Source organism: Myxocyprinus asiaticus, chromosome 35, assembly GCF_019703515.2.
Source record: "Myxocyprinus asiaticus isolate MX2 ecotype Aquarium Trade chromosome 35, UBuf_Myxa_2, whole genome shotgun sequence".
Classification (NCBI taxonomy): domain Eukaryota; kingdom Metazoa; phylum Chordata; class Actinopteri; order Cypriniformes; family Catostomidae; genus Myxocyprinus; species Myxocyprinus asiaticus.
Genome location: NC_059378.1, coordinates 17,256,216 through 17,280,150, shown reverse-complemented (window position 1 = coordinate 17,280,150; position 23,935 = coordinate 17,256,216). Strand labels below are relative to the sequence as shown.

Genomic DNA, 23,935 nt, shown 5'->3' with positions numbered 1-23,935 from the left:
CACTACTCTCTGACAAACATTCACTATTTGCACAATCATAATGCTTATCTTTTGTGTTTTTTCATAAAAAAAACAAAATCAGCTATAAGTCATTGATGCACTGCTCTACACAGTGAGCCTGTTCCCTCCCCCACCGCTGTGTGTGTATGTAAATGTGTGTCCTCATGTGCAAATCTGCTCTATCATTATTCACCCCTAGCAGTCGTGGGCATGTGATGCTATGCACCATGTGCTGCTCAGGCTGAAGGGGACAGAAGAGGGGAAAAGGACAGAAAAATTGGGAAATTTTATGAAGTATAAAGAAAAACTTTATGCTTCAGTGAATATTTCTCAGGGTAGGTTAATTTTAGCTATTGAACATTTTCACCATTCATGGCCAGGAAATAAAAAAGAAACAGTTTATTGAACACATGTTGTCCTTTTGTGACAACATGAACATACTGACCTTTAAGAGCACACATTGACCTTTTGTGACAACATATTGTCACACTATATGGGGCAAATTGTTGGCTTAATTTAAAAAGTAATTTAAGTAAAAAGTAATTTATATACAAAATGATTAATTAAACAACAAAAATGTAATATGTAACATACAAAAATATCAAAACATTGTTTAGCAAACAAATATTGTAATTAATAAATTGTATATATTGATGTCATTTAAAACATATGTGAAAGTCTGCCCCGATAAAAATGTCTCAACCTGAATTTAATGAAAAATACCTTTGTCTTAAAAACACATTTATACCTTTCTGTAAAATCCTGCCTTCATAATATAGTTGAGCCTTGCCGTAATATATGTGGCTTGATTATGTTCGCTTGTTTACCCAAGAGCTATAACAAAAATATGATGACTAATTCTTCTAATTTAAGAGGGTTTTGAACTAGGTGTTTGAAAGCAACGTACAATATCTCTGCTAGAGAAAAAACACATTTGCGCATTGGACTTTTAACTTCAAATCTTATCGTTACTGAGATATAGCCTTTGTGACAGCTTCTACATGTGACAACATTGTAGTCTCCCCTACAATGCAGGGCTCAACCATAAGGATACCCCAATGGCCATTGCGAGATCATTTTAGACATTTTACAGAACACTCATTTGCCCTGTCGGGTTAGTTTTTGCTGAATGTTACATGCTTTGAACCATGCACATTTGACATGCACATGACTTAAACATAGCTGAACAGTTAATCAAAATAAAATCAAAATCACGATTTGACCCAGTGCCATTATCATACCCCAAGGGCTGCAATTTAATTAAATGAATACATGTAAACAGGGTCAGTGTATAGCACATGTATTTTCAGTGGTTTCAGAGCGGTTCTGTAATCGATACACAAAAATTCTATCTATCTGATCTCCTGACTGACAGATGTGGTCAGTTCGGTGTACTGAGAGCATTATATTTAAAGTAATCCACATTTTCTTTAATTGGACATTTGAGTAATTTCACATGTTTGGCTACTACAATTTATTTTCTTGGTAATAAAAGAGAACCCACACGATGATGCAGTTGTCATGTGATTTACTTTCGGCTTCTCAGTTTCTGTATGAAAACATAACAGACACCATCAGACACTTCTAACAAGGAGAATCTCTGGTCTAGCCGTGCCTGTCGATCATTACATAATGTCTCATTGTATGTTCATATAGCAGAACATACATTTAAACATCGCATGGATCATTCAAGAAAAACAGTTACAACTTGACACAATTACAAATGTACAAATCATAACACAAATGAAACTGTAACTCTGTTTTAATGAAAAATACATTGTTCTATAATGAAACACATTAACATACTGCACGTGCAACAGCGGCCATTACCTGAATTCATACTTCGATTAAACATACTCTTACAACTTTAACAACTTGGATTACTAGTCTCTCATTAAAGAAAAGTTAACATACAAATGCATTTCACACAAAGAAATACATAAATGATGAGCAATTAACAATATTTAAGCACTTCTTCGAGGAGCTGATAAAGACATACCTCTCATCGCCATGACATCCCGCGAAAGAGAGAGCGCCCAGAACTTACATCAGCTTTACCCTCACGCTTACACATGACGTAACTTACGTAATGGCGCTTCCTTAACATTTTATATAGATTAACAATTTTATAAAAAGGATAAAACAAAAACAATAACACAGAAATACAAATATACATATATAAAGAAATGAAAATAACGCAACATATTATACTTATGATCACATGACCATAGATGACTCAAGTGTAATTTCTTACAAATAATTTCAAAATAAAATACCCTTAAATTAATACCACTAGTTAATAATTATTTCAATAAACTAGTCTAACAACATACACTCGCCACACATGTGGACATGCTGCTGCACAATTAGACATAAATACAATCCCCATGTAGCAGATCTAGACAGTTGGAGCTGGGGAGGAGAGGGATTTCAGAGAAAACTCTCTCAGTGTGCTGCAGTGAAACCAGCTTACTTGCAGACTGAGCAAATTTTAATGTTTGGCAAAGAGTTGTTTGGCTACCGGATTACACGTCAAAGGACCTACCATGCGAGCAGATTGGCTTGACATATTACATGTGAGCTAGCTGACTGGCTTACAGATCAGCTTGCAACCTTCAGAGTTTTATGCCTGAACTTAGTCATTTCACCCAAAAACCTATCGTATCACTTTCGTATAGTTCACGCAAAAATGTGTTGTATCGCTTCAGAAGACATGGATTAAACCACATGAGTCGTATGGATTACCTTTATTCTGACTTTATGTCCTAAATATCTTCGTTTGTGTTACGCAAAAGAAAGAAAGTCATATGAGTTTGAAATGGCACAAAGGTGAGTAAATGACGAGAGAATTATCATTTTTGGGTGAACTGTTCATTTAAGGAATATTTGCCCAGTAGTTCATAATTTTCCAGCAAAGGTGTGTTTATGAATGAATTTACAGCTATTATTCCAAATTTAAAATCTAACAAATTATTTATTATCCCTATTTTTGTAAAGAAAACTTAAATATTTTAAATATTTTTCTTACATACTGTAAGAATGTAAGAAAATTTGTTGCTAAAAAAAAATAAAAAATAATAATAATCTTTTTTTGAAGTGGTATCAGTAAAAGTATTGGTAGAGCAAGTGAAAATCTGATTGTGCCAGCATTAAAAATCCTTACAGCCCTGCAATGAATTGCACCAAAAAGTGTATTTCAAATTGTTTCTTTGGGAGTTTTTCTTTGCCCCTTTCACCTTTGGCTTGCTCACTATGGGGCTCTTTGTAAAGCTGCTTTGGAACAACATGTATTGTGAAAAACTATATACAAAAATCAAATAAATGGAATTGAATTTAATTCAATTGAAAGGTAAGATAGGAGGGGGCCTGTGTAGCTCAGGAAGTAAAGACGCTGACTACCACATCTGGAATCGCAAGCTCAAATCCAGGGTGTGCTGAGTGATTCCAGTCCGGCTTCCTAAGCAACCAATTGGCCTGGTAGCTAGGGTGGGTAAATTTACACAGGGGTAACCTCCTCGTGGTCGCAATAATGTGGTTCTTGCTCTCGGTGGGGCACGTGGTGAGTTGTGCGTAGATGCCGTGGAGAAAAGCTTGAAGCCTCCACACGTGCTAGGTCTCTGTGGCAACGAGAGCCACATGATAAAATGCAACTGAGATTCGTCCTCCACCACCCAGATTCAGTCACTACGCCATCACAAGGACCTAGAGCGCATTGGGAATTGGGCATTCCAAATTGGGGACAAAAAAGGGAGAAAAAAATGTAAGATAGGAAATGAATAAGGGAGAAAGGAAGATTGAAAGATTAAGACTGAAGGAGTGAAATCGAGGGGGGGAGGAAGGAATGGGCAAAGGGGATCTCTGATATAATGTCACATCTCAGCTGCATACAGGAAGCACATTATTAATATTAAAAGAATCAGATCTTTGGGGCACACTGTTGCCTTTCATCAGTGAGAGCTGAACACATAAGAGGGCTCGATCATGTGTGTGTGAGTGTGCATGAGTGTGTTTTCATATGTTTATACAGGTGTTATTCTGGTCAAATAGTGTCAGCAGTTTTTTTTTTTTCTATATGCCCCCTTCACATGCTGTAAATAATATATGACATGGTCAGTAGACGTGATAATGAGTTATCAGACTATCTGTGTTGTGTGTGTCCTTCATCTCTCCTCCAAGAGCAAGATTGAGAGATTAGGACTCATTTTGATGACATCACAGGCAGACTGGAAGTGACTTCCAGGGAGACTGATGGGCTGTGTTGCCATGGTAATCTATATAGTTCACCCTGGATTCCCATTTATGGATTTGCAGGCATGACTGCTCTGCCACCACCTCAAACTGTGCACACACATACATCACAGCGAAAGAACATGACTCATCAACAGTGATGTTCTATGATTGTGCCTTTTTTTAGTGCTTATAATGCAAGCATCACTATTACTATTGCTCTATTTCAGTTTGGGATCTGACCCCTTACTAGGGCTGCATGATTTGGACAAATAGTCATATTGTGAAAATGTTGAAAACTATGGCGATTTCTATTTGAGCTGTGATACGATAAACAAAAAAAACTTGTAAGTGATTCCTTTTGATAAAAATTTGGTAATGTTTTGCCCATGCTCTTAGACTTAGCCCACTCTTTGATGGTTCACACTTGAGTCCTCATAAAAAGAACGAAACACTGATCTTTTTCACTTCAGAACAGTGAAAACAAACAAAGAGAGAGAGAGAGAGAAATTCAGTGTATTCTTTATTTTCACATCGTACCTGTGCAGCGGTGGGGTCTGCATCATTCCAAAACATGATCATTCCTTAGTAGCAGACCTAACCACCTTTGCTAACTCCCTGAAAATTTATTTTTTTTTTTTACATGGTTTGAGACCCACAAACACAACTACTCTGCTGCTTGTGAAGATCTGCTGAGATCCCTCCCCTTTCAAGAACCCACACACCCTCCCTTCACACTGGAGAATTTCCGACAGCAGCTGGGCAGGTGTAAACCTGGCAAGGCACCAGGACCAGATGGCATTCCGGCGAGGGTGCTCAAGCATTCCGAAGAGGGTGCTCTTTCCCATTTTTTACTCCATCTTTTGGGAATTATACAGGACAGTCTCAATACTTACCCTCTGGAAAACATCTATCATTACACCAGTACCTAAGAACCCTTGTTACTCAGGACCCAACCACTTACGACCAGTTGCACTAACACCAATAATCATGAAATGCATGGAGAAACTGATCCTACATTACATCCTGCCAGCTGTTAGACCACAGCCGGACCCACATCATTTTTGTCTACAGAGCCAAACGAGGAACAGAGGATGCTGTGGCATGCCTCCTCCACTCCCTCCTTCAACATCTGGAATCACCAGGCAACTTCGGATCAGTCCTCTTTGTTGATTTCAGTTCCACCTTTAATACAATACAGCGCCACCTGTTGATTAAGAAACTCCACCACCTCAACGTTCCTCCACTTCTCATCCACTGGATTCACAATTTCCTCAGCAACAGACCACAGGCTGTAAAAGTACCATCCTCAGCCATTTCTGTACACCCTGTATACAAATGACTGCATTATTCAGTCACCCATCACCACATACTACAAATACTCTGATGACACTGCCATACTGGGACTACTCAATGACAAGAACTCTGTTTCAGCCTATCAACACTCAATCTCTCACTTCACAAAGTGGTGCTCTGATAACTACCTCCAACTGAATGTGGATAAAACAAAAGAACTGGTCATTCAAGTATCAAAAACATCCCACATTGCTGCTTTATAAAAGCACAATTCAATCCATCTTGTTGCACTGCTTCCCTTGTTTCTTCACAATGTTAACCATTTCCAACAAAAACAAACTCACTAAGATAACACATATTGCCTCCAAAATCTTCAGCCTCCCTACTCCCAGCCTTTCAGATATGAATGACAGGGCCACCACACGTCTTGCAAAAGTAATAGCAAATGACACTGATCATCTCCTGAATCAGTTTTTTACACTGCTACCCTCCGGTCGCAGATACAGGACTTTAAGATAGAAACAAGCTCGCTTTGGCAAAAGTTTTGTCCCATCAGCCATTGCTGCTCTGAACAAATTAACTCAATTGCACTGATCATTTGTATGCATGTACATGGGTTGGGGCAGGGGAATTTATGTTATATGTCATATGATGTGATGTGGGTATCTGTATGTTTTGTGTTTGGTGTGGCAGACTGGTGAAAAAAAATTTCCCTCTGGGGCAATAAAGACCATCCATCCATCCATCCATCCATCCATCCACATGTATGTATGTATGTATGTATGTATGTATTTACATGTTTTTGTCCACTTTGTGAGAGGGTCTCAGCGAATTTTTCATCATCATAATTTTTTGGAACCCAGTCAACTTCAATATTCTACTATTATAATATTATATTCATTATTATTATTATACAATAGTTATACATTTCTGAAATAAAATCTTAACTTGCACAGTGCATTGCAATGCGATCCAGTTAAACCAATGAGTTCTAAACCGTCAAGCTTTTATTTTGATGGACAACTGCATGACTTTCTGGGTAGCTCAATTCACAACACCTGTATAATGCACTTCTCATTTTTATTTGTGTTCTCCTCCTCTGTCCAATACCCCTTACCCTTAGTATTAAATGTCTGTTGGCATTACTTTTCTACACAATTGATCTTAAAATTTTTGCCTGACAAATGATAAAATAGGCACACACACACACACAAATTCCATTGACTTATATTAACCCTTTTGCACGTGAGTTTCTTCTGTGCTGACGGCTTTCTGTAATGCGTGCTGTAATTAAAAAGAATGTCACCTTACACGTCACAGCAGATGCACTGGTGGAGAGATTATATATTATCAAACATAGATGTTTATAATGATTGATTATGATAGATAAGATGCGAATGCGATTGCCGGCTGTGCAGGACAACATATTGTGTACATTGCAATGCAGCATGGGATTCTGAGTTCGTCAAGCATAGAAGATTATAAAAACCTAGCCCTTACACTTGTTGCACCAGAAGTGGTGAGAATAAGTGATGGACGGAATAGGAGAAGGCTCAAGTGGACTAACTATCTTATACATTCTTTGTTTAACTTCAGAAAACCTGGCCGCATCACTGCATCAAAACAGTCAGCTCTGACGGTAACGGCTTTAAACTTTAATTTGTGATTATTTGAATGTTTGTAACATAACAAAATAAGGATATTGTGTTGTTGAAAATATTATTTGAACAGCTGAGTCATTATGACAAATGCTTCAGTCCCTCTTTGTTGGTAAACAAAAGCACGAATGCAGATCGCACTGGTTTGATCGTAAGCCTCTGAGCCCAGCCTAGTGTAATCACACCGGTTTGATCGTATGTGCGAAAGGGTTAAAGGAGGGACTCGCACCATATCTAGGGACCAGATTGTCTTGAGCCCCATTTACACCTTGCATTAACATTAGTTTTCGGTGATCGGATCGCTATCGGTTAGCACTTGATCACATTAAATGATAGGTGTTAATGCATCCAAGACGCATTCTGAACGGATCGTGATCGGATCACTGAAACCACATTCGGAGGTGATCAGGGACATACTCTGACATCATTTAAAGAAGTTGAAAATGCAAATGTGTTTTCCTTATCTGGATACAACAATGTAAGCAAATAATTATGTCATGATGTTACACTACATTCATACATTGTTAAAGTGCTGTGTTGTGGTTTCTTGCCCTTTTCTGCTTATTGTCCAATGCAATGTGAAGAACACAACAAACACCGCTGTCTGTCTTGGAATTTTTTCACCCAGACAATGAACAATATCCTATGAATTATTTAATTTGAATATACTTGGAATACCCAGCTGCTTCGGGCAAAGGCAGGGAAACACCCTGGACAGGTGGCCAGTCCATCACAGCACCTAGAAACTGCATACACAAAAAACTTTTTGTCAGATATCAACCTGATTCCATTAGGTTACACCTACAAAAGTCATTTTTAAGTTTAAGATTATGTAGAAACAACTTAAGGTAACAACTTTACATTCAAACTTTGCATAACAGTGTCCTGGCAACCATCCACAATATCTTAGCATTGTGGTGGCGAGTTTTACATGGGCAAGCATCACTCATATTTTCTTCAGAAATTGTAACAAAAAATAGTTGGATCTCATATCTGAATGAATCAGTAACACATTCATCTAGAAAACGGAAAGAGTTATCCTGCATTATCCCTACCTCGTTTCCACTTATGCCTGATTTTGCGGTTGAACTAGCCAACCTCTCCCATGATCCTCTTGTCTCTCTCACGTGGACAGTCATGTGTATGTGTGAAATGTTCCCACACTCATTGTTAATCTCCTCCCATGTGGTCCAATGTCTGCATCTTCCCTGTTTAAAATGAAGTGAGTGCTTCTAGAGATCTGTGTTTAACCTTCAACGGCTCTTGTCTTTAGCCCTGTCAACATCTCATCCCTCTCTTGATAGAGCTCTTAATATCATCCAGCCATAATACCATCATTCATTCTGTCCAGATACAAGCGGATCATCTCTTAGTCATCTAACCCTTTAAAAAGAATTGCTTTTGTTCTGCTGTAGTTCGAAGCCAGATGTTACTCAAAAGATCATCTGGCTTCGGATTGTGTGCAAGCAATTGTTTACCATAAAACAGAGTATGAAAGAATATTCCATCCTGAATGTTCCCTCCATGAGTCACTTGAGGCTGCTAGCCTATATATCATAGGTCAATAGATGGATAACATGAGCTCCACTGACTTCACTCCCATTGGCAGTTGCTTCTGAATGTCACTCCTCATTTGCATAAAGTTAAAGTTTTCTCAACTTTGTAGTGTTACTGGACTCGCCCACATCCTCTCTCCCTCTCTCCCATGGTCGCTGTCACCGGAAGTCACCACCCTTACTTTAAATTAATGCAATCAGGTCGCTATGTTGTTGTTGTGAGTCACTGGCAGTATGAGCATGGCTTAACAGGGGTCTGGACTGTGTCCCATCTGATTTTTTTCCTGAATTCTGATCCGCCAGGCTTGTGAGTCTTTGGCTTTGCTGGGAAACCGTGACTAAAACAATGTCATCTGTGTTCTGGGGACAACTAGCGGCAGGTCACATTAGTTGTCATGGAAACTGTCTGCTAAGGTTAGGCTCAGACAGTCTGCTGCTTATTTTGGGATGTCATCTACTGGCGATGTGAGAGGGAAAGAGGGTCTGTCTTAGTGTTGCCAGATGTTGCAAGGCAAAGTTGCAAATGCTGAAATACGGGACGAAAGCAGAAAAATCGATTAATTATGATGACATTATTTAGAGAGCAGCTCAAACAGTAGGTGGAAAGATTTGATAGCTGCGATTAATAGTTGATCACAATATATTGTACAATTGGGACCAAGCACTAACACGCCCCTAAATGCAACTGTTTTCTGGAAATAGCCTCTGTTGATCCATCACAAAAAAGGGCTTCTTATCCTGTAACTTTCCTATTAGAATGGAAATTCAGGTACACGTACAGGCTGTGATGCTGTGATCAGAGAGTATAATCATCCAATAATGATACTAATGTAAATGGCTACACATATAGATGAGGTGTTTATTAAGAGTAAATGCAACAATCCTGAAAACAGGCTTTGGTGTTTGTTGATGGGAAGTCATTAAAAGTGTATGTGTCTGAAGTGTTTGTCTGGAGACAAGTATGTGTGGTGTCAGTATACTGAAGATAATTGTGTGACAAGGTTCTGAGTGGTCTCAGGGATGCCCTTGGCATAGTCACTCTTTAAAATAAAATATATTAGAGAAATAATAAGAATGAAAATACTTCCCACTGAGCTTGTGCTGTCCTCTTTAAACCGTCACACAACTCATAAGAGACCACACCTCCCTGCTAAGTGCCCTTGAGCATCAGTCTAGCTCTATCAATAGCATTTGTGGCATGCTGTTGATTACCATAGAAAATAATTTAAACTTGTCCCTCAATTTGTAAAAACAAGAATTACAATAGAAGTCTATGCAGCAACGTGATTGGAATAAACATTAGAATAATCATTCAAATAAACAATGTTTCGAAAATATAGCCTCAAGACTTATGTGTTAACAAGGCCATTTCTAAGCATAGAAGGCATCAGGCCAATGTGTAAGCCGCGGATAAAATTTTCTCATCATTTACTCACCCTCATGCCATCCCAGATGTGTATGACTTTCTTTTTTCTGCTTAACACAAACGTAGATTTTAAAAAAGACTATGTCAACTCTGTAGGTCCATACAAGTGAATACAAGTGAATGCAAGTAAATAGTGTCCAAAACTCCAAAAGCTCCAAAAAGGAGGTAAAGTCAGAATAAAAGTAATCAATATGACTCCAGTGGTTTAATCAGTGTCTTCTGAAGTGATCCCGTTGGTTTTGGGTGAGAACAGACCAAAATATAACTACTTTTCACTGTACATCTTGCCATTGTAGTCTCTAGGCGTGACCATGATTTCAAGATCGATTGCACTTCCTAGTGCTTGACGCATGCATAGGGCGCTAGATTGCGCTATAGTAAGTGTAATCAAGCTTGAAATCATAATCGTCAAGGTAACTGCTGTCAAGATGTACAATGAAAAAGGAGTAACATTTTGGTCTGTTCTTACCCCAAAACCAACTGGATCACTTCTGAAGACATAAGGGAACATGCATTTTTGCGTGAGTGTGTGTGTGTAAACTCTGATCAGTGTATTTTGTTTTGCAGAGGCATGATGAGGAAGCTGTGCTGGATAGGGGTGGGACTCGATCCATGCTCAACACCAATTTTGAGAAAGAGGAACTAGAAGGTAATATAATCTCTGAAAACACACACTCTAATGCAGTGGTTGTCAACTGGTTTTGCTTCACACTAAGTGCCGAACTGATACAGTACCAAAATTGTTTTTCATACAAAAGTAAACAAAATGCCCTTAAAATCAAACATTGAAATTTAGTAAAAAGACCTTGAAATTCATATGCCCAACAATCCAGCCTGATCTCATAAAATGTACGTGACTGTGGCGACATTTTTGCAAAATTACATGTGGTTCATTACACGTATCACAGTAGTTCCTAGGTAAAATGTCCAATGTGTAGTGCTAAAAGCGAGTTAGCTGTTCTCCCAAACATATGATGTTTTTGGGTTAATGCTCTTTTAGAGATTTTGCATTTTAAATCAACAAAACCTTCCTCACTACCCTAAACCTTAAACCTAAACCTCACCAATAGTGTCATAAATAGCAAATGTAAGACGAAACAGATGAGGTTTTTAAGGTTCATGGTCTATTGAGTTTTAAATCAACAAAAAAGTGTTGATAGCAAATGTAAGATGAAAAATGCAACTGGATCATCATTTTGAATTTATGCCAAGATACTTTTGGCTCAATGTTCTGGACTCATACCCCGGTCAAGTTGAGATACCATGCTCAAATAAGTTTGTAAATGTCATTGATGGCTATGTAATGCAAATGTTAAAATGTATCGCCTTACAGGCCATGTGCTAGTAAAAGTGTTTTGATGTCATAAGCATTATGTGAGGAACAGAGCGAATAATTTTGTTCATGAATTGTGAGTGGTGGTGGTGTAGTGGGCTAAATAACTGATAAGCAGAAGGTTGCTGGTTCAATCCCCATAGCCACCTCCATTGTGTCCTTGAGCAAGGCACTTAACTCCAGGTTGCTCCGGGAGGATTGTCCCTGTAATAAGTGCACTGTAAGTCGCTTTGGATGAAAGCATCTGCCAAATGCATAAATGAACTGATAATTTGCTGTTTTACTCGTGATTTGTCTAAAGTGAATAAGTCACTGTTGTTGTTGCACCTCTAGTTTTCATTTCACCAGAAAACTTCCACGATACCTACGAGGCACGTAAAAAACATTTTGCTAAAATGTAGGTATAGTTACGATTTAATAAGACCAGGTTGAACAGTCTGAAAGAGTGAAAAATGTAAAAAAAATTTAAATGCACAAACAACAGCAGAATTGTGATTTATCTGCCTGACACATGGAACAAACAATGGGCTAAATAAAAGTTCATAAAACTGTTTATTTTACTATTATAGCATTGTTTTTTGTTTTGCTTGCTCAGAACAGACCTGCAATACTTTTTTGCTAAAACCACTGCTCCAAACAAACCCAATACAAATGCCTTGTGCACATTTTAAACATAGACACTGACATACAAATAAAACAACTTGAACACAAAGCTTTCACTTGATCTCAGCCTTATTGTACATTCGTGCCCTAATTTTTAGAGAGCAGAAAAGTAGAGAGGAAATGAACCCACTGTTTAGACATTAGCTCTGCTTAGTCCTGAGGAAATATTCCATTTAGAGAAACATCTCATTCCAGCTCTCTCTCACACACACACACACACACACACACACACACACACACACACACACACACAAACACTTGGAGCCAGAGAGTGTCTGTCCTTGAAGAACCTCTCTGTTTCTGAAATGCATCCTTACTTAAAGGAATAGTTCACCCAAATAAAAATTCTCTCATCATTACTCACCCTCATGCCATCCCAGATGTATATGCCTTTCTTTCATCTACTGAACACAAACAAATAGTTTTAGAAGAATATTTCAACTCTGTAGGTCCATACAATGCAAGTGAAATTTTTCACAATTTTTCACAATTTTGAAGCTCCAAAAAGCATATAAAGGCAGCATAAATGTAATCCATTCAATTTCAGTGGTTAAATCTATATCTTCAGAAGTGATATGATACATATGTGTGGGTGAGAAACAGATCAATATTTGAGTTTGTTTTTACTATCAATCTCCAATTTATTATTTTGTTTTTGCTGATTTGCATTCTTGTGCATATTGCCACCTACTTGGCAGGGAGTAGAATTTATAGTAAAAAAGGACTTATATATTGATCTTTTTTTCACCCATACCTATCATATCACTTCTGAAGATATGGATTTAACTACTGGAGTCATGTGGACTTTTTTTATGCTGCCTTTATGGGCTTTTTGGACTTTCAAAGTTCTGGCCACCATTCACTTGCATTGTATGAACCTACAGAGCTGAGATAAAAAATAAAAAAATCTTAGTTTTTGTGTTCTGCAGAAGAGAGAAAGTTGTGACGTAAAGGGCTGTTTTTGAATTATGGTTTAAAACGCATGTGACTGCATTTGAGGTGTAAATGCTAATCCGTCCTGTATGCGTCCTGGCAGCAGTTAAGCACCACTCCTCACCTTTCAATCAACCGCTACTCTAAAACAAGAGTTTAAAGTTTGCCGGTTACGAGCGGCTTTAAAAAGAAATAACTGTGCGATCAGATAATCTTAAAAAGCAGATACATACACAATCACAGGAGCTTTGCGGATCTTCTTTAGTGTGTCTGATATCAACACAGATGACAAGCAAGGACACCCGAAGCTCCTTTAATACATGTAATCCACTAAAATAACCGATAATTCTGCTTGACATTTTGCATTTGTGCTTTGATTAAATTTCAACCACATCTGGGAGAAACAGCGCTCTGCATTTTCGTGCTTTCTTTGACTTTTCTGACTTTGTTGCGCTTTATTATCATGCAGTAACACACTGACATAGTGATTGATGTATGTCATCATGAAACAGAGACCCTCCCCTCCAAATCCGAACACAGGAGACACATTCAAGTGACCAGGTGTAAACAGTGATGTGTCTCACCTGACCACATGTGATCGGATCACCCGAGACACATCGTAATACCAGGTATAAATGGGGCCAGAGAGTTGGAGGGTGAGGGCCTGGAGGGAGAAAGAGGGATTTAAAACTATAGTTTAATCTTGGACGGTAAGAAAAGAAACACATTCAAATGAATGCATCCGCTAGACACTTTTAAGTTGATTTTAAAGGAATATTTTTTTTCCATACACTGTAAACAAAGAGGCTGTCAAGCTCCAAAAAGGACAAAAAAGCATAATGAAAGCACCATAAAAATAGTTCATATGACTTGTGCTCTATATTCTAAGTCTTCTGAAGCAATACAAGCTTTGTGTCAGAAACAATCCAAAAATTATATTGTTTTTCACTGACAATCTTCCTCACTGTCAAATCTCATTTGCGCTTCTGCATATACACACTTGACGCGTCAACACATTGTATCAGGTTTGATGTCAATGACACTAAACGCCATTGGTTCTCATGTGTCTCTCAATCAAGTATGATATGTTTATACAAAATAAAATGAAGGAAAGTAATTTGGAACGACATGAGTGAGTAAATGACAAATTTTCACGGTAGGGTGAGCTTGGCCTTTAATTACTTTAGATTTGATGTTTAGCTATTTTGTGAAGGATGTTTTATTTTTTTGTGGTAATTGCACTCTTCGGTTTGTCCCTGGTAGGTCACCGTACCCTCTACATTGGGGTGCATGTACCTCTGGGTCGGAGGTCACACAGAAGGCATCGTCACCACGGCCACCGCCACAGGAAGAGGTCACGGGAGAGAGACTCTGGAACCGAAGATGGCAGGGAATCTCCATCATTCAGTAAGTTTTGAGTGCGTAAAAGAGGACATGTTAGAGAGAATGCCTTGTACTGAAAACCCTGATCTCTGTCTAGCGGACACACCATCTCAGCGTGTGCAGTTCCTGTTGGGTATGGAGGATGACGAGGAGCACATTCCTCATGCGCTCTTTACTGAGCTGGACGAGATCAGCCTGAAAGAGGGAGAGGATGCGGAGTGGAAAGAGACGGCCAGGTAGGGGCACACCACCACGTACAAAAGCTCGCATACACAAGGCCCTGTCCCAAATGCCATCCACAGCACACTTAGTCCTCCTTCAAGTGCACACTTTGGTGGTGTAACGTTAGGTATACATTGTAGACTGTTGGGTAGTAGTCTGCACCAGTGCAACTCTGCAAAAGGGCGCATTGCAGGTGAACAGAGAAAGAAAACTGTGAGAGGCTGAGCAGTCAGGGAGCAGTCATGGCAGAGCTGTATTTCTTGACTCAGTGCACAGAATATGAAGACATTTGGGAAAAATTGCTTTCCATCTTCCCTGATTTCCAGAATTATAGGTATAAAGACAAACTGCCCCTCCTTTTGGAAGAGAATGAGGAATGTTGCATAGTGGCAACCAAAGATGTTTTTCAGTTAATATTGTTCTCATATTATCTTTGGACAAATGACTACAATCATGCCAGTAAATCTCATTGAACTGAATAGAATAGAACTGAATAGAATTGATTTGAAGATTGAAAATCGTAAAGGTTCGCTCACAAATGTCACTCTATGGTTTCCTGGACTTGCTCTCTTCTTGTGACCTTCATTCAAGAGTGAAGGTCACAAGACCACAAGTCCACATCAAGTGTGTCATTTGGTACAGGACTTAAAAGGGGAAATACAGGAGGGTACACTGTTTTTGACCCAAAAGCAGACTGAGTGAAAATAAAGTGAAATTACATTCTCATTCTCTCTTTTCCACTCTGTCTGTTTCTCTCTATCTTCGTTTCACTCATTTCTAGATGGTTGAAATTTGAGGAGGATGTGGAGGATGGAGGGGAGAGGTGGAGTAAGCCATATGTTGCTACTCTCTCCCTGCACAGCCTGTTTGAGCTGCGGAGCTGCATCCTCAACGGCAACGTCATGCTGGACATGAGGGCTAGCTCATTGGAGGAGATCGCAGGTATGATCTCTAATGCAGTTAAAGGAATATTCCTTGTTTAATACAAGATAAGCTCAGTTGACAGCATTTGTGGTAAATGTATTTTGACTTGTCCCTCGTTTTCTTAAAAAAAAGCACAAATCTGGTTTACCGTGATGCACTTACAATGGAGGTATATTATAATCACAAGACGTAAACAATATGCATAATAATATGATTTTAGTGTGATAAAATGACATACTAACCTTTTCTGTGTAAAGTTATATCCAGTTTTACAACTTTGTTGCCATGACAGTGTAATGCCTTAAAACCCTTAAACCCTAAAACGACTGTAAAAACGAAGACTTTAAAAACTTTACAGCTCAAATAATATTAAAGTTTTAACAGAAGAATTAATGTAAATGCTTTTATACGTTTTACATGTTTGCCATTAAACCATCCACAAATTGGCCCCATTTACTTCCAGTGTAAGTGTCGTAAGTATTATAAGTAACCTCGATTTTTGCTTTTTTAAAGAAAAGGTGGGAAGAGTCCATATATTCAACATTATGCCACCAATCTTGTCCATTCAGCTTAACTTGTTTTGAAACCAGAGCCCTTAGTGACTATAAGTTGCCTTACAATTATAAGGGTTTTCATAATTTCTGGGTGGGGAGGGTGGGGGGTTGCAGCTGGGCCCAGATCTTTTGAAGCGTTGCTGCATGTTAAGGATTTAAAGCAATCAATCCTTTCTGCTTATTTGTACAGTTTTGAGCTATTAGGATTAGTTGTTTACAAAAAAAAGAATAGAAAGGGAGGATACAGGGCCACAAATCCCAAATGTGTGCCAATTAACATCTGTTCTAAATAATATACAAGATTACAATTATTGTGTCCCAAATCAAAGAATTTTGAAACTTGGGGCGTGGGTAGCTCAGTGGTAACCTCCTCGTGGTCGCTATAATGTGGTTTGTTCTCGGTGGGGCGCGTGGTGTGTTGAGCGTGGATGCCGCGGTAGATGGCATGAAGCTTCCTCACGCGCTATGTCTCCGTGGCGACGCGCTCAACAAGCCACGTGATAAGATGCGCAGGTTGATGGTCTCAGACGCGGAGGCAGCTGGGATTCATCCTCTGCCACCCAGATTGAGGCAAATCAATACGCGACCACGAGGACTTAGAAGCGCACTGGGAATTGGGCATTCCAAATTGGGTGAAAAAAAAAAAAAAGAATGTTGAAATTTGTGTGCACAGATGATTTTCTTTTTACAGTGCATTTTTGAAGTATGTATCTGTACTTCCTTTTTGAATAATATGGCCCAAAACCCCTTGCGGTTTAAATGAATAGCCCCTGCTAGCCCCTGCTAGTAGATGCAGCAGCTACACAATTCTGAGGTCAAAAGCATCTTTTTCCACATCCATTCAAAAGTTTTTTGGAGGTCTCTTAAAAGCATGAAATGGACTATACGACAAGGGGGCCTGTGATATCATGACACCATTGTTTAATGTTTTACATGAGATTTGAAGCGAAGCTTATGTGTATAGGTTATTTATGTAGGCCTATGTCCCAATCTAACTATCTAACCACACACTCAAAGGTATATCCCATCACCAGCGAACTATACTTTTAGTGCAGTGTACAAGTTTGCAAAAAAAGGATGCAGCCATAGACTTTTCATGTAAACACATATATTTCACATTTAGCCAAAGCACTTCAAAGTTCATTTTTATGTACACATTTATTTACCAGTTGAGCTACAGGAACTTCAGAAAAAGGGTTTTATAAGGACCACCCCACTGGGCCAAGGACGGTGTCCAGTGGAGTGGTAAAGGTTTCTGGACATTCGTCTTTTCTGGCAAATGTATTTGTAGCGTCTTAAACTATTTCCATTATTTATTAAATATGACTCTGTTTTCGAGGAGGAGGGCATGGCCAGGCCTGATGGTGCACGGCTGGCGCTGAATCAGTTGATCAGCGGGAGAGCGAGATAAAGGGGAGCCGGAGGCGCCAGTTTGAGAGAGAGAGAGAGAGAGAGACACACGCGGCCGCGTTGCATGCGTGTCTGTGTTTGTTTATGTTTGTTTTAAGTTTAAGTTTGACATTAAAACTTTATGTTTACTGTTCACTTGGGTCCCGCCTCCTCCTTGCCCATCCTTAAACTGTTACAGACTCCAGTTGTAAAAGACCTCGAATTTAGGTTAAGATTCTAATTAATATTGGTCATTCTTTGAGATTCTATATCGATTTGGATACTTTCTAGTTAATTTTATACTTTTAATATGCACTCATTCATCTGGAATACTGTCACTTGAGTCTATGTGCTGGCCAGGAACACGAGCTCAAGTCACAAACTCATCAGTTTTAGATCATTAGCCAGAGGTAAATGACTACTACTATTCAGACAGGTTGCTCCCTACTTACCTTTATCTGAATAGTAGTTTTGCTTAGTACCCCTAGATCTACATACAGTTAATTAAAGCAACATTATCCTCAGCCAGAGGGAATGACTAATACTGTTTGGATGGGCTGATCAATGCTACCGTATTGATTAGTCCCTATAGTATCCCATGTACCCTTAACTGGAATAATATTAATAGTAATCATTTGCATTTGACTAACATTGTTTAGATGGCTCGATCATTTATTAATTTAGCATAAGCATTACTTTGTTCTAAATAATGATAATATTTAGTCCCTACAGTGTAGTTACACATAGGTAACGCCAAACAGTTAGTCAGAAAGCTAAGGTCCCAGATGATGTGCCTAATGCTCCATCAATGGTGACTAATTGCCAGGATTTTCTCAAATATCCTGACAAGAATGATTATTGCACCAAATAGAGACAATAAATTACTCAATTGTAATTTGAAATTGAATGGGCTCCAGTGACTCTGGAAGTAACACCTTCCTGAGTACTGGTGATCATTTACATTAAAGGACCCAGGAAGACACACCCCAACAGCAGAGACATAATTTCCCTAAATTCTAAAATCTTTATTTTCATGACCATTTAAATGATACCAAACATGACAGTTAAAAAATCCTTGCATTCACAAAGAACATTATTTTTAAACACAGTCATTCTGAGTGATTAAAGAGAATGAAGAGGAGGAGAAGGAAGAGGGGGAGAGGATACAAATGTTGAGACAGAACAGATGAATAAGGAACTTTCCACTCATTCACTCTGTGGGGTGTGGAGAAAAATGCCTGTATGTTAATTTACTGTTCATGTATTTTCGGTCTCTCAGGAGTCCAGCGTTTCTGAAGTTCCTCCAACCTTGCAGTTTTCTTTAGAATTGTGATGGAAGATTTGTTATTTTAAGGTGCTTGCTGCTGCAATACTGCAGATAACCTGAAAAAGCAGAAACCATGATTTGTATTTCTAAAAGCTACATGAATTCATATGCTCTCATTTATTGTTTTAATTTTAAGATATGGTTCTGGACCAACATGAGATGTCAGGTGTTTTGGGAGAGGAGGTGAGGAAAAAGATCCGAAATGCCCTTCTTAAACAGCACCACCATCAGAACCAGAAGAAACTAGCCAACCGGATCCCCATCGTTCGCTCTTTTGCAGATATCGGCAAGAAGCAGTCTGAGCCACACTCCATGGACAAGAATGGTACTGTTCCACACACTCCAGTAGACATGTTCACCTGCATTTGCCATGCATCTGTCTTATCATCCCTTTTGTTGGTGTGTGTGTTTGTGTGTGTCTCAGTTATCGTCATGACCCATCCACTTCCAAGTCCCCACTCCTCTCTCTGGTCTAGCTTCAGCCGAATTGTGAGAGACAGTCAGGTGCTCTTATGCCCAGCCTGGTCCCATCGCTGTCCCAAGTGTGTGTCCACTCACAAGAAACCCCATCCATGCCCTTCTGCCCCCCCTGCCCCAGACAACTCACACTTCCGCCCTACAAAAGCCCACATCCCCTTCAGCAAGCGACTCAGCCTGCCTTATGGCTATCACGAGATACCCAACCTTGACCCTGAGGAAGAGCCACCATCAGGCAATATGATCATAGATTAGCAGTTAACCTGTACTCTAACTCATAGTTACTCTAAATTCTAACCATCAATACACATTTAGCACTTGACCACAGACGAATTAGTACTTGTTATACAGTGTGATACATTTAGTACATGTATTATATGTAGTATAGTCTTGTAGAATATTCACCATCATCTGATGTTTCTTTGCTGCCTCTAGTTTCAGTTTTAAAATAGATTCATTTATTCATATCCAAGTAAGTTCCCATAGATCCTAATGTCCTTAGGATCCTAAAGATCTTATTAACCTTGACTTTCCTCCAATCTACCTGGGCTGTTTTTTCATGATGTTCTCATTTATACAGTATTTCCTCTGTGTTTAAAATGGCTTGTGGACTGTTCCCAGGTCAGATGGTGTCCCCTCAAGCTCAACCCGCCAGTACAGAAGGACGTGGGGAAGGCAGTCGTGAGAACAGTGCTGTCGACTTCAGCAAGGTACAGATACCATTCAAGACAGCAGTAAATCTTACTTCATAGATTCTTAAAAAGGTTAATGAGGGATTGACGTGGTCTGTGCTAAAACTTTGATCTGGATTTGATATTGTCTCTGGGTTTCAGATGAAGTCATCATTAGTTTGTGTAGCTGTTTTAACACCTCAAAATAACCTGAGGATTGTGCACTCATTACAATGAGAATAACCCAGCACCACATAACTTTAATCACTTCCATCACTATGCAGCATAACATGTTTCTGTAAAACATTATTGCACTGGCTGGATGATAATTTATTCAGTTCAGAACCAGGTTCCATTGACTAACAAAGAAAACACCAATCACCATAATGGTGACTTCAAATAAAAAAATAAAATAAATAAATGTAAAAAAAAATCAGCAACATTAAATGGAGCTAAAGTTCTATTAACTCTCAATCTTTTGCACACATATGAAAAAAAAAAAAAAAACTTACTTATAATAATAGAAAATGTCATTGTTGTATTTTGAGCATTTTCAAGCATTCTCCTGTGAGATATTGAGATATTTAATTTGTTGTCCAAGAACATATTTTATTTGCAGTTGATGTACTGTACATCTAAGGCTGTATAGCTGTAAGACAGGTTTAACTGTTGTGGTGTCTGCTGGTTTGTTCTCTTCCTGTTCTTGTTGTTCCTCACTATTTCCTTCAGTAGACTATGCTTGTTAACACCAGGTGTCATCACTAATGATCAGTCATCACTCAGAGAGTGTACCTGCTTTATCTCATTAACTGTTTGGGGCAATTCAACATTCAACACTACAAAGTGTAGATTCAGCACTGCTTGAGTGTTAGTTTTTAACACCAGCGGGTGAGACTCAAATGAACACCAGGAGTGTACATTTAACACTGGGGATTTTGCTGTGTGTCTTGCTACAGTGTTTTTAATTACAACATGCTTGTTTGTGTGCTCCGGCAGATAGACCTCCATTTCATGAAGAAGATCCCACCGGGGGCCGAGGCTTCCAACATCCTGGTGGGTGAGCTGGAGTTTCTGGAGAAACCTGTGGTGGCCTTCATCCGTCTGTCCCCCGCTGTGCTGCTCAACGGGCTGGCAGAGGTTCCTATCACAACCAGGCAAGAGCGTTTTCTACATACAAATCCCATAACAGTTATTAATGTCTCAGACATTCCAGTTCATTTTGCCTAAGTGGTGTCTTAGGGTTCACTCAGTGATTGTCCCAGGTGATTGTGCAGGTTTCTTTTTATTCTGTTGGGGCCGATGGGGAAGGGCCCTCAGTACCACGAGATCGGCCGTTCCATCGCCACGCTCATGACAGATGAGGTCAGTACTATGAGAAATACTGCTATCAGTAAAAAAATGTTTATGGTACTTTACACAAATAGGGTCCAAAAGTAGGACCTTATTCATATGAATTCATTGTTGATTCAATAGATTATATCAACATGTGACATTTTTGTATGATTTTAATTGTTGGAGACAGATGAGAAGGTCAAGACAGGTCATATATTTGATGTGTTTAAAACTAGCTACTTTTCATGCTAGCTATTTTTAATGCTAGGTTAAATTTATGTTAGATAATAATTTATCTAACATATCCAATAGACACAACAAAAGACATGGGATTTGTGCCTCTAATGCTTTAAAAAATATCATGGAACACCAAAGTATACAGTTTTGTATATCAGGCACATGCCGTGGACTTTGAGACTGGGCAAGCATCAAATATTTTTAATACACATTATTAAAAGCTGTGCCCAAAACACTATACGGGTGAGTGTAATGTCGTGGAAATGTTATAGACATAAATTGTTGCCTTAGAACCCACCAGTCATTGGAAACAATTATGTTACAGTGGCGAACTTCATGACCAAATTGTTTAAATTCAGGCCAGTAATTTTGCTAATATCACACAAATTAAAGATTGACATATACTGAGCCAAGCATGTTTATGTCCATTAAATCATACAATGAACCATAGTGCCGGAAGAGCTTGTTTTGACATACAACAAAAAGCAAAAGAAAAGATAGCCAGTTACTAGCAAATGATGTTTCAACATCATAGCCCTCGCACATCACTCTTCCCACAGTTCAGAACCACTGGAATAGACAGCAGCAATTAACAAATCTGACCACCCAAGATAACAATCTTAACCCGAATACACAAGGCAAATGTAACGTAGACACGGCAGTCAACATCCCTTTTTGAACAGACACTGCTCCCTAACGTTAGAACTATAAAACAGACAGAGCATAACACAAGAAGGACATGATTTTCAAACCACCACTTCATAGCCTCAGACTAACCAGAAACGATGACCTAGTATCTATGACCTAGTCTCAATAACACAGCTTTTTAATAAATATATGAACTCCTCTTTACTGGAACACAAAATCATGTGTCTCTCCTTGCGAATGAACATCTCCGTCACTTTGTTGTAAAAGTTGGCCGCTTGTTGAAGTTTCGATATCCTCTCTTTCTCGATTCCATTGAAATCAATTTTGCGAAATCCCCGTAGGTCGCCTATGCTTACACTATATCCATTTTAGTACTGAATAACGCATTAGTTACGTGAATTTAAACGTGTTGACGCACGTTTTTCAACTTGAACGTGCTGAAAACAAAAATCCAGCCTATCAGATAGTGTGACTGAAGGAAGGAGCTTCTGACTGGCGTACTCATTTTGGTAAGCATGCTTACCTTGGCCATTTGTAGAGTAGCGGGCGTGATTCAATTTGAATGAACATTCAGTGTTGAATAAAAGGGTGGTCAACAATGCTTTGAATCAGAGAAAGCATAACAGAGCGAATAAATGAATAACTGTCTGTGCTGCTCAACTGAGATGAAAGATGACGAATTTGAACGAAAACAGTAGTTTATATGAACAATTATTTTTAAATGTTTCATAGTGTCATTTTTCTTTTCACCTGGGGGTGGGGGTCTAATACTTATGAGTCATGAACAAATAAGGTTATCCAAGGGGTAAAAATTACAAATCTTTAAAAAATCTAGTTTAAAACACTTGTGTCAAGTTCTCAGAAATGTAATCTTTGTGTCCAATTTGGTTTCATACATTTTTGAAAAATCGTTATAGCATTTTCTACAAAACAAATTTAAACTTTAAAAATGTCATGTGGTAAAAAGTATAATAATACTTTATTTGCACCTGAAATTCATGAGAGTATATACAACTAAGCCCCCAATTTAATAAAAGTTTGCGTGCATAGAACATGTGCAAACTTGATAGCACGCTCAAAGATCTACTAATGTAGTTTTTTAAAGATTGCGTCTTTCAGATGCGCAAAATAGCATGTCTTTTTTCAATTATTTTAAAACTTATCATAACTGATAACATCATAAGCCTAGTAACAATTTATGCCCAAGTTATGTTGTACTTTAATGTTTTAAACATTGTTTTTAACTGCCAAAATATTGCGAAATATTTTAAGTGGCGGTTCTTTCTAGTAGGCAGGCCGATACACACCTGTATGCCGAACAGGTTTCGTGTTGATCCCGTGAAAATAACAGGGAGTGCAAATTCTGCACCGTGCAGCTTCCCGTGTCTCTCTCATGCGCAGCTAACTTTGCCACGGTCAAAATAATAGCGGTTTGAAATTCATATTTCATTTAAGTATACATCAGTGAAGCGATGGCTTAACGTGTACATAATATTGTATTTTCTTTGTGAATTATGAGCATTTTTAGTGGTGTCATGTGCATTCTCATCAACTACTCTTACACTTGTGAAATAGCAGGGATTTTACGATGATATAATACAATCCTATAAATATTTATTATTTAATAACAGTTAAATGCCATATTGAATCAAAATAAAATGGTATTTAGTGAGAGCTGT

At 38.7% G+C, this 23,935-nt stretch overlaps 1 protein-coding gene and 1 long non-coding RNA gene across 6 annotated transcripts in view; one reads left to right on the top strand and one right to left on the bottom strand.

Moving 5' to 3' along the window:
- LOC127425831 (sodium-driven chloride bicarbonate exchanger-like) overlaps window positions 1–23,935 on the top strand; it is a 71,266-nt gene that overhangs the window by 21,025 nt on the left and 26,306 nt on the right. For 4 of the 5 annotated variants that reach the window (XM_051672122.1, XM_051672125.1, XM_051672124.1 and 1 more), the window contains exons 2-9: window positions 10,731–10,812; window positions 14,356–14,499; window positions 14,573–14,711; window positions 15,479–15,639; window positions 19,028–19,216; window positions 19,990–20,078; window positions 21,036–21,193; window positions 21,314–21,401. In XM_051672122.1, the coding sequence (XP_051528082.1) occupies window positions 10,731–10,812; window positions 14,356–14,499; window positions 14,573–14,711; window positions 15,479–15,639; window positions 19,028–19,216; window positions 19,990–20,078; window positions 21,036–21,193; window positions 21,314–21,401 (1,050 nt within the window). Of the gene's footprint in view, window positions 1–10,730; window positions 10,813–14,355; window positions 14,500–14,572; window positions 14,712–15,478; window positions 15,640–19,027; window positions 19,217–19,315; window positions 19,604–19,989; window positions 20,079–21,035; window positions 21,194–21,313; window positions 21,402–23,935 lie in introns of all 5 variants that reach the window. The other variant, XM_051672126.1, reaches the window with a different exon arrangement.
- On the bottom strand, window positions 1,525–10,578 carry LOC127425836 (uncharacterized). The gene is made up of 4 exons (XR_007894702.1): window positions 10,174–10,578; window positions 8,237–9,263; window positions 7,860–7,927; window positions 1,525–3,702 (listed from the first exon to the last, which is right to left on the bottom strand). It is a non-coding gene; the product is annotated as an uncharacterized LOC127425836 (long non-coding RNA).